The sequence below is a fragment of the Camelus dromedarius genome, chromosome 5, assembly GCF_036321535.1.
Source record: "Camelus dromedarius isolate mCamDro1 chromosome 5, mCamDro1.pat, whole genome shotgun sequence".
Taxonomy (NCBI): domain Eukaryota; kingdom Metazoa; phylum Chordata; class Mammalia; order Artiodactyla; family Camelidae; genus Camelus; species Camelus dromedarius.
Window position 1 is genome coordinate 31,210,307 of NC_087440.1, and position 11,717 is coordinate 31,222,023.

Sequence of the window (11,717 nt, forward strand, 5' to 3'; positions counted from 1 at the left end):
CAAAGCCTCTTCCCTGCCATGGGTTATTCAGGCTGCATTTAGAAAGCCTGAAACCCATCATACTTCTCAAGAACCAGAGTTCAGAGACGTAAGAACTACAATACACACGATAGGGGAGCAGCACAAATGGGCTTCAGCAGCAAAAGGAAAGAGGCCCAATGATAAATACACGAAGTCTGTCTCCGCTTGAGGGATCACCCAGGCAACTTTGCCCCATCTGTTCTCAGGAAACTTTTCTCTATTAGGACCAGAATGTTCTTCGAAGTATACAGCTCCAAGGTATATAGATGTGTGGAAGGAAGACCAATACATTCACATCTGGGAAAGGCTTTAAAGTTGTCATTGTTCCTAGTAGGTAAACCCTGCGAGGTGTCGGGGCGATGTGGGTCCAGCCTGATGCCCTCGATCCATTCCTGACACAGCAGAATTTGCTACGTGTCTGACTAGTGTTCGGCAATTGCCCGAGTAGAATGAAGCTGTTTCACAATGATTAGAAGAAAATAATCAGCATCAAGGAGGCCCTTAATTGTGTGGGTAGGAGTTGGTAGGAGAACAAACAGATTCAGAACACGGAAAACTTAAGGATAAAATTGGACTGGAATTCAGGATGGAATTTTGTTTGGGGATTTTTTGTTGTTGTTGCTCTTGTATTTTATTGAAGTATAGTTGATTTACAATGTGGTGTTAGTTTCTGGTGTACAGCATAGTGAGTCAGTCATACATATATAAGCATATTCTTTTTTATATTCTTTTTATATTCTTTTTCATTATAGGTTATTGCAAGTTCCCTGTCCAATAACATAGGACTTTGTTGTTTGTCTACTCTATATACATATATAGGATGGAATTTTAAATTCCTTGAACTAGAGAAGAGACTTCCAAGGAATATATATCTAAACTTGTATATAAAATATACAGGAATATATATTAACCTCCACAAACATTAATGAGTGTTTTAAGGAAAACAAAAAAAGATTCTTAGATCAAGTAAGTTTGAGAAGCTCTGGATTTCCTCACTGCAAGATTTCTCAGAGCCTTTAAAATGCTAATATTCATTGTCAGTCTTCAAGACTGAAATGCAATATACAGCATTTTCCACTTTTTTGAGCTTAGAATCTTTTTTTGCAGACAAATTTAGTACTAGAGTTCTGTGAAATTTTCACTGAAAGGACTTGTCTAAACCACTCTCAAATTTTGGAGATTTTTTTTCCCCATAAGACTGTCAACTCTAATCTTAGAAATCTCTAGAGAAGTAGATTCTCAGGCCTCATTGGCAACTCACTCCTGAGTCTCACAACCTTCATAGTTAAGCAGCCCTCCTTGTGCATTTTATGTGAATACGTCTATGGCAATATTAGCCTCTCTCTCTCTCTCTCTGCTGTCAAGGAGTACTAGAACCCCTTCTTTTTCCTCTCTTTTTCTCTCTTTTTTTTTTAATTGAAGTATAGTCTATTTATAATGTTAATTTTTGGTGTATAGCATAGTGATTATATATATATATAGATAGATAGATATAGATATAGATATATACACACACACACACATATATATATACATATTTCTTTTCATATTCATTTTCATTATAGGCATTACAAGGTACTGAATATAGTTCCCTGTGCTGTACAGTGGGATCCTGTTGTTTATCTATTTTATGTATGGTAGTTTGTATCTACAAATCCCAAACTCCCAATTTATCCCTCTCCACCCCATTTCTACCCTAGTAACCATAAGCTTGTTTTCTATGTCTGTGAGTCTGTCTCTGTTTTGCTAATAAGTCCATTTGTGTCCTTTTTTTTTTTTTTAGATTCCACATATAAGTGATATCATACAGTATTTTTCTTTCCTTTCTGGCGTACTTCACCTAGTATGACAATCTCCAGGTCCATCCATGTTACTGCAAATGGCATTATTTTATTCTTCTTTATGGCTGAGTAGTATTCCATTATGTGTATATGTGTATATATAAACACACACACACACACACACCACAACTTCTTTATCTAGTCATCTGTCAATGGACATTAGGTTGCTTCCACATCTTGGCTATTGTAAACAGTGCTTCTATAAACACTGTATAACCACTTTCTAAAAGGAGAGCTTCCACAGGCCTCCCGTGATTAAGCCCTACCCCAAATTTTCCATCTATTGCCAGTGCTGTGAATTTTCCCTCAAGACTGATTTCCAGTTAATCCCTGGCTCTTCTCCAGATTCTTCCAATTTTCCTCCTTCACTTTCAGTGACAGAATGGGCACTCATCATCCAGGAAGGCCTGACCAGCTCAAGGCCAGCTATAAGGGAAAGGTCTGTGAGGTGATTATTATACAGAAAGCAGAGGGATTAGGACTCAGTGGGCCAGACTTCTCTCTTGTGTCAGAGAAAGGGTGATTTTGGAGGAGCCTGTGAAACAGGGACAGGAGACATTGCCGCCCCAGTGAAGCTGACCCTGAGGGGGTTAGAGTTCTTGTAAAGCATCCTCCTAGGGTGTGCTGTCTGGTAGCTACAGTAAGCTGATCTTTGGAGCCGGGACCAGGCTGGCTGTACGCCCATGTGAGTATGACTGTGCAAATGACCAGGGCAAAGTAACCGACAACTTGTCTGTGAAAAAAACGGCAGTGATTTATGGCAAACTCAGGGATATATGAAACACTCGTTTCCATGTCTACAAACTCTTCCAGTAACTTAAAAATGTTCCCATTTCTCATATTAAAGACAGAAGCACCAAGAGCCAATTGGGCAAGTGAAAATCAGAGCAGAATAATTTACAGAAACATAAAAAGAGTTGCAGATACTCAGTGCTTTCAGCCGAAGCCAATCATATCAGCACGAGATAATCCTAACATTCAGGAAATTAGCTAAGTACCCTTAGGGGAAAGAAATGAGTACAAACTCTTTTATTGCAGCAGGTAACTAAATCCCTGGATGGGCTAATGAGCGTGGTGTGGGGAGACCTGCTCACAGAATCTTCTTCTCTGGACTTTAGTAGAGTTTTGAACCACTCCCAGGATAAAAGTGACCCAGACCCTATCTGAATGGCAAATATGCCATGTGAAATAACAAGGCATGAAGGCAGGGGGGTGTGGGGTTCAGAGCACAGCTTGGGAGGCTGGCAGATCTGGGAGAAAGTCTGGCTTTACCCTCTCCAGCTAATGAAGTCTCCACTTTCTCAACAGCAAAATGACAATAATCACATCATAAAAATACGAGACAAGGCTTGGCATATAGCAAGTAATAAATGGAAGCTCTCCTAAATAATGATTATTATTATCATCATTATCATCAAGGCTTTGTTATACTAAAGCTTCATTATTATAAAGGGAAAAGGGAACCTTGGGAAGTAGAAAAACCTAAGAAACAGAAACCCAGGTTGCCTTTTAGGATGGTGCTCTCAGCCTGGTGGGTTCCAGCAGGTTAACATCAGGAAGGTTATTGCAAAGACCTTCCCCTCAGTGGGGATTCAACAGTGGTAACAAGTTAATCTTTGGAGCAGGGACCAGACTGAGTGTCCAGCCAAGTAAGGAGAGTGGGGCAAGGGTGGGCACTGACAACTGATTCTTCTTTGTCCAAGATGCTGAGTTGATGCCAGGTGTTTTCTTCTGTAGGATCCCAAATAGTTATTTCCACCCATCTCAGAAAATCTGCTCATCCTGTACTCAGTGCTCAGGAAACATCCTTGGGCTGGAACTTAAAGAATCACGAGGCAGGTGAAGAGCAAACAGTCCTGGACCTTTCACAAGGGGATCCAAGATACTGTTGCTCTGAGCAGGGGGGGTTTGCTCTACTGAATTCTTGGTGTACAGAAATCACAACCTCCAACCCAGGGCACTACAGCAGGATGGGGCAGGAGGGAAAGGATTAAGAGACAAAGTCTCAACACAAAAGAGTGGAAGGTCTACCTCTAAAAAGTGTGATCCTCCTGTCTCCTGTGAGACATCAGTGCTTCTCCCATCGAAGTAGGAGGTAGGTCCAGCGAGTTTCTGTAATGGGGTCACCTGCTGTGTGAATACTGGAGGAACGGCTGGTAAACTCACATTTGGGAAAGGAACCCAAGTATCCATAATATCTGGTGAGTCCTCCGGGGTGGCACCATTTGCCACCCCATAGGCCAATGTCGCTAATCTTTTCTTCCGGAGATATCAGTATTACTACGGGGAGGCTAACTGTGAGTGTTACCACTAGTTGCTTACAGAGGCCTCTGGGAAGGGGAAAAGCAACACTGTCAGTCTTGAAGATCTGCGTTTCTCTAGGTCAAACACATTAAAATTTGACTTTAATCATTCAGTGGATAATTTTAAATGCCTTCTATGTGGCCATCACTCTATAAAATATTAAACTAAGTATGAAACTATCTAAGATAGATGCCAGACCAGTCCCCAAAACAGTATAAAAACTAGCCAAAGGGACCGAACACTTGTAAATTTAGCAACCTGAAAACCATTTTAGTATCAACCAATTGATGATACCAACAGGCACAACAGAGATTCAGGGCAATGGGGTCCTGGCTGAAAAGGTGGCCTAGATGGAGAAGGTTTTATGCAGTAGAAAGGATTCATGGAGCCTGAAGGATAGGTAAGATCTGTATGGGCAAAGAAAGGAGAGGAGGGGACTTGTAGGTGTAAGGAACACCAAGAAAGAAGGCATGATCTTGGGAATGAATAAGGCACGTGTATTCTGGCCCAAGTAAACACATCTGATAATACAGCTAGATGGAGAGAAAGTCAAAGACGTCTTCACAGACAGTGGAGAAAAGGAATACGAGAGCCTTCAAGAGAATACAGATCATTAAGGCCAGGCCCAGCCACCGGGAAACTGGGAATCCAATTCAGAAATGCAGACCAGGATGAAGGTGAGAGGGGCCAGCTCTTTCCATGGACAGCTCATGGCCTAGACCTCCCACTGCTTGCTCAGTGGGCTGTGAGAGGGGTCACCCTACCCCTCAAAGGAGGGGAAACCTAAGGCTTTCTGTAATGGAGACATTGGGAGTGGTATGGAGGTGTTGCCTCCCAGCTGCAATTTGGCAAGGGAACCAGAGTTTCCATTACTCCTGGTAAGTCTGCCCGGGGTTCACTGTTTCCTTATGCTCACCAGAGCCTCAGTGGGATTCAGACTCAGTGTCAGTGTTGCTAACTCACACTTTGGTTTCCTGGTGCTTAACTGCAAAGGACAGATTAGCGGTAAGGGAGCTTTCAACCACTGCTGCGCCTCTGGGGATCTAACACACAAGGACCATCGAACATGTGCCTCTGTGGTTAGTTCTGAATGAAAATGAATGGTTAGGATCTAGAACAGCCAGACTTCCACACTGAAAAACTGATCCAGTCTTGAGAAGGCTACCTTCCGAGATGTCATCAATGGTAGGGGGGTGTTTATCTTGCTAAGGTGGAACAGGATGTCTCTGCTCCCAGGGGTCTGGCAGATGGATCCCTAAAACCCTCCAAATTAATAGTGACTCGTTTTTTTTGTTTTTGGACAAAAAGAAGGTTGTGTACTTCTAAGTACATGGGGGTAAAAATAAAAGGGGGCTAAAAAAAATCAAGTTAAGGATCAGTATCCAGTCTTTTTTTTCTTTAAGTAGAGTTGATTGACAATGTTATGCTAGTTTCTGGTGTACAGGATAGTGATTCAGTTTATATATATATAATATATATATATATTCTTTGTCATATTCTTTTTCACTATAGGCTATTATAAGATATTGAATACATTCCTTGTGCTATACAGTAAGACATTGTTGTTTACCTATTTTATATAGAGTAGTTGGTATCATTACCCAGTTTTTTTGACCTAAAAGTCTAATGAGCAGAAATTTTGCAGATCTGCTGGTCACTAGACCACTTGCTTATCCAACATTGTTTCTTGAGCACCTACTATGTGGCAGATACTAGGGATACAGCAGTAATCTGGGGATAGGCCTTTGCTGTCACAGAGCTTACATTCCAGGGAGCCAAGAGTTTGGTTGGCTGTGCTCATACAGGGCATATAAAGGACCTGAGAGAGGAAATTCAAGCTCTCCAGATCATGGCAGGCCCTGAATGTCATGCCAGGAAGTGTGGGCAGTATCCTGTAGGTAATGGGGAGTCCCTGAATGACTTTGAACAAAATGTGACCCAGTCAGCTCCATGCTCTAGACAAGTCCTTTGGGAGATGAGCTCAAAGGTCAGATTTAAGTCGGGGGAACAGGGAGAGGGTGAGCAAGAGAGGAGATAAGAGGTGGGGAAGATGGACAGGAGAAACAACAGCAACAAATGCACATAGGGAAGCCCAAAGGGCATCTGCTGGGAAAGACAAGACTTGATAAAAGCTAAAAATCACCTCAGTTCTTCTGACTTCACTAATTGCCACTTCATTTTAATCTCTCGCTAGCAAAACTGAAGAACTGGCCTGCTCCTAGCAGGCACCCCTCACAGACCTCGGGATGGCTTTTAAGTCTCACCCTCAGCCCCTGGTGCCTTTCCTTATATTCCATGGCATGCTCCCTCCAGACCAGTGCTGTCCGATAGAACTTTCTGTGACAATAGCAATATTCTGTCACTCTGCACTGTCCAGTGCAGTAGGCACCAGCCACATGCAGCTACTGAGCTCTTAAAATGAAGTTTTAATTGTTAGTTGAATTTTTAATTTGACTTGATTTGGGTTACTGAAACAGCCACACATAGCTAAAGACGATCACATTGGACAGTGTGGTCTAGACCTTCTCCCGCCTGACACCCACCAGCTCTAGGACTTGAGTGAGAGTTTAACCAGGACTCAAAGTTGGGCATCTGGCAGCCATAAAAAAGAAGAAAATAATGCCATAGAGATTGCCATTCTAAGTGAAGTAAGTCAGAAAGAGAAAGAAAAATACCATAAAATATCGCTTATATGTGGAATCTAAAAAAAAATTTTTAAAGGCTACAAATGAACTTATCTACAAAACAGAAACAGACTCACAGACATAGAGAACAAACTTATGATTACCAGAGGGGAAGGGGAGTGGGAAGGCATAAATTGGGAATTCAAAATTTGCACCTGTTAGGGAGTGATGGAAATGTTAGCTATCTTGACTGTGGTGGTGGTTTTATAGGTGTATACATCTATCAAAATTCATCAAATTGTACACCTGAAATTTGTGTAGTTTACTGTACAGGAACCATACTACAATAGGGGTGTTAAAAAAAAAGTTGGGTATCTGGCCCCTGCAGCACCCCCTTTCCCCTCTAAGGCCAAACTGTCTGGTGGTACCTTAGCTTCTGCCTTCTTCTTGAGGCCACATTCTCTCAGCACCTCCACACCCTTCCAGGTCCCCATCCCCAGTCCCACCTGGGACTCCTACTGATGACTAACAGATCCAGTGGGGTATTGGCTAATGGCTTCCCATCTCTCCCCACCCAGTAAAAGATAGGGCCTTAACCCAGTAACTCTCTGCCTCCCAGGGAGATGGAGATTGGAAGGGAGCAGGCAGAATCCTTTGAGGCCAGAGCTTTGCATATAGCTCCCCTGTGAACACACCACGGCTCTGCTGCTCCGGGGACAGCCCCACCCAGAGGCAGCTCTGCCTTGACTCAGCATCCCAAGGCCATGCCAAGAGCTGATTCCCCTGATTTGGGACCTAGCTGGCTATCTGCATTGCCAAGGCCACCCTGGCTGGCTGATGCATCTTGCATCGCTGCTCTGAAAAACTCTGCATGCGTGGTGAGGAGCTGTGGGAGCAGAGAACCACAGGGGCAGGAAGCTCTAGTCCCAACCCTGTTCTCAAGTCTCTGGGTGGCCCCAACGTGTTAATCCCCCTGGCAAACCTCTGCTTCCTCCTCTAAAGGCAGGAGGTCTGAAAGAATAAACACTTAGGGTTGCATTAAAAACACTAAATCCTATGAAAATACTGAAGAGTCAGTCTCAGCACAGAAGAAAAGCCTCCGGCAACTCCCACTTCCTGGGGGTGCAGAGTGGAAACTGAGTAGTGCTCGGGAGCACATGGTCACGGCAATAACCCCAGAGTATCGAGAGCTACAATGACTAAAACTATCTCAGTATTTCACAGTTTATTAAATATAATTTTATATGGAGAAACCCTCATGGTTTCTCGGAATAGTCTGGTTAGGAAATTGGATGAGGCAACATCCTCATTTTACAGATGAAATTCCTGGGGCTTAAGGTGCTGCTGTGAGTTGCTCAAGGCCTGTGTCGAGTAAATGGTGGAGCCTGGGCTGGGACGCAGGTGTTCTGATTGAGAGTCTAAAACTTTTATCCTTGAGGGAAATCTCCTGGGGATGCTATCGATCTAACTGAAGCCCAGCCTATCATAAATCTCCAGTTCCTGCCAACGCCCAGCCTAAGTGAGGGAGACCACCCCGGATTCTGAGATGTGTGGTTTGCTTTGCTGGGCCTCCTTCCTCTGCTTGCTTTTTCCTGCCAGAGCTGTGTTGTTGCTTACGAGGCTGGCTGAGCTTTTGAAGAAGTTCCTATTAAGTAGAAGAACAGGGATTATCATTAAGTAGCCCTGCATTTCTGGTGTCCTTGAAAGGCAGGCAGGACCTGGCAGGGAGCGTTCACTGAGACCCTGGCCTCGGCCAGGACTCGTGGCTTGTGCCTGTCCCTGAGTCCCATCCACTGAGAGCAGCTGGAATGTCCTAGTATGTTCTTTCCCATCTAAGGCCTGAGATTGTGACTTGCCAGCCCCGCAGAGCCCTGCTCTTGCCCATCACTGGCATCTGGACTCAGGCCTGGGTTGAGGAAAGGAGGGAAATGAGCATTCCTAACCCAGGTCCTTTTGGCCCACAGTTATCCAGGACCCCGACCCCGCTGTGTACCAGCTGAGAGACTCCAAATCCAGTGACACCACCGTCTGCCTGTACACCGATTTTGGTTCTCAAATCAACATGACACAGTCACCAGCCACGGACCTCAAGGTGTTCAACTCAAATAGCACTGTGCTAGACATGGGGGCCATAGGTTCTAAGAGCAACGGAGTCCTCTCTTGGAGCAACAGCACTAGTTTTGGATGCCAAGACGCCTTCAGTGAGACCTTCTATGCCAGTGAAGGTGAGTGCAGCCCCGGTGCCTGTCTAAGCTGAGTCTCCTCCCTTTGAGTGACCTGGTTGTGCCCAGGGCTCAGGTCCCTGGTATCCGGAAGCTGCTCTGATTGGTGGTCTCAGCCTCATCAATTGTCAGCAAAACCCCCAACACTCTCGTTACTGACCACCAGTGAGTCCCACCCTGGCAGACCACAGAATGTCCTGGGCAAACAGCAGACGGGGAGAGGCAGCGGGAGAGGGCACTGGCCCTGAGGCTCACCTGCTCTGAGTCCCCACCTCCCTGCTTCTGCTCAGCCCCTCACTGCTCCTCCTGTGATGCACTTCTCCAAGATCCCTCCCTTTATTTCTCTCTCTACCAAAGGTCTCTCCCAGCTCCTGACCTCACTCACTCATTCATTCAGCAATCACTGTTCATGTGCAACATGCCAGGTGATGGAGTGGAGGAGCAAACACACCAGATGAGGGGTCTGCCCCGAGCAAGCTCCATTTTTACTGGGAGAACCACCCATTAGCAATTGGAAATCTAGAGAACTCCAGATTGGAATATGTGCTTTAACTTGGAGTTTAGGAAACAGCCACCTTAGGGACACATGCCAGAGAAGGGCTGAGATCTCAAAGCTAAGAAGTCCCAGCCATGCGAAGAGCCAAGAAGGGACCCTAAGGAGGCCTGAGCCAGGGGCACAGTGAGAAGGGAGCAGGGCAGGAGGGGATGAGATGGTGGAAGTAGGCAAGGGCCAGATCACAGGACCTCACAGGTCATGAGAGGGAGATACTGTTCTAGGTACAATGAGAAGCAACTGATTGTCTCTAAGCAGGGAAATGACATCTAATTTAAGTTTTTTTAAAAAGCACTCTGACTGCTGAGTGGAGAATAGATTGTAGGAGCCAAGGATGGAAGCAGAAAAGAAGCGATTGGGAACAGAGAGATGATGGAGGCTGGGACAGGGCTGTAGCAGGGAAGTTGAGTGTCCAGCACTGTTTGGGATTCAAAGGTAGAACCATTTGAGATGAGAAGGGAAAGAGGGGATCAAGGAAGGTGGCTAGAGTTTATTTCTGAGCAGCTGAGTTAATGGTAGTCCTATTTCCTGAGATGGAGAAAAAAAATTGGGGATGCAGGGATCAAAACTTTGTGGAACATATGAAAGCATCCATACCCCTTTTGGTCACGGTGTCTGCCTTCCTGCCTCTATCAGACTGCAGACTGGAGAATGCCCAAGGGCAGGGTCTGTGTCTGAAGGCTCCTTATGGCCTCATGTCATGTAACGTGTGTTCAGCACGACCAGTGTTCATTAAGTGAATGAAATGGTGCCCAGAAGCCAGGGTGCTGGTCAGTTCCCTCCTGATCTCTTCCCGAGGAAGCCTGGAAAGGCTGTAAATGTTCACCAGCCCAACTCCTGGGGCTCTGGGGTGGGAGGGTCAGCATACTGTGGACTCTAAGAAAAATATCTTTGTTTCTTCTTTTAGAATTTCCCTGTGATCCCAAGTTGGTAGAGAAAAGCTTTGAAACAGGTAAGAGAGGGGTCTATCCTGGCTTCATACTGGTTTGGGGAGGTTTGGGGAGGCAATTGAATCCACAATTACCCGGACTGGATAGAGGAGGTGAGAAGGAAGGTGTGGATCTGGGAATGAAGTTCTGAGGAACAAGAACAGCATCCCGAGCCCCACTCAGAGCTGCCCCGGGGGCATTCTTGAACCCCCAGCTTCCTCTCACCACCTCCAATTTTCTCTTCCACTCTAAGTACTTGGAGGACGAGTCTAGTTTGACTAGACCCATGACTCACTCCTGGGCCTCTGTGTTCCTTTCAATGGCTCCACTGTCAGCAGAGCTGAGGAGAGCTCTTGGGTGGCCCGGCTGTGAAATCTCTGACCGGCTTACATGTAGCCCTAAACTAACCAGGGCATCCTGAGGACATGCCCCCTCCACAGCCAGGGGGTTTTGCCTTCTTTCAGAAAGAGCAGAGAGGAGGGGAGGGTATAGCTCAGTGATAGAGTGCACACCTAGCATGCACAAGGTCCTAGGTTCAATCCCCAGTACCTCCATTAAATAAATAAACCTAACTATCTCCCCCTTAATAAATTAAAAAAAAAAAAAAAGAGCAGCAGAACTCATGTAGGCGGTGACCTTGTCTCTCAAAGATCCCCACCCCTCCTCACCACTGACCCTAGGCCCATATTCATTTCCACTTGAGCCCTTACTGAGTCATCCCTCTCTCTCGTGGTTCAGCCACTAAATTCGCACTCGGGGGCCCAGACCCAGGGAATCGTGTGTGATAACTTCTGACACCCACCATCCTCATCCACGGAGAGGGCTCAGAAATAAAACGAGGGCCAAGTGCAGTTAGCGTTTCCTCTTGGCAATGAAGTGCTTATGAGGGAATGTGCAGCAAAGCTCAAAGGAAGAGGCGGCTCCAGGCATTGAAGCCCCCCCCCCCGACTCCCCACCCTGCCTTTGGTGTCACGTGGCCTGTGCAGACCTGGAGTGCGTGCCAATGACTGCTGTGGCCCCTTGGTTTTGCAGATGTCAGCCTGAATTTCCAAAATCTACTGGTGATCGTGTTCCGCATCCTCCTCCTGAAAATGGTCGGGTTTAACCTGCTCATGACACTGCAGCTGTGGTCCAGCTGAGGTGAGCCAGCATCTCAAATGGGCGGTGGGGTGTGGCGGTCTTGGGGTGGGTTCCCAAGTTCTGAAAAGCAAGCCAGGGTCTTG

At 45.7% G+C, this 11,717-nt stretch overlaps 1 gene segment (V, D, J or C); it reads left to right on the forward strand.

Annotated features, from left to right (window-relative positions):
- Positions 1-11,717, forward strand: part of LOC105096961 (T-cell receptor alpha chain constant-like) — a 356,030-nt gene that overhangs the window by 343,127 nt on the left and 1,186 nt on the right. The window contains 3 exon segments of the C gene segment in view: positions 8,755-9,015; positions 10,473-10,517; positions 11,527-11,634. Coding sequence covers positions 8,755-9,015; positions 10,473-10,517; positions 11,527-11,633 — 413 coding nt within the window.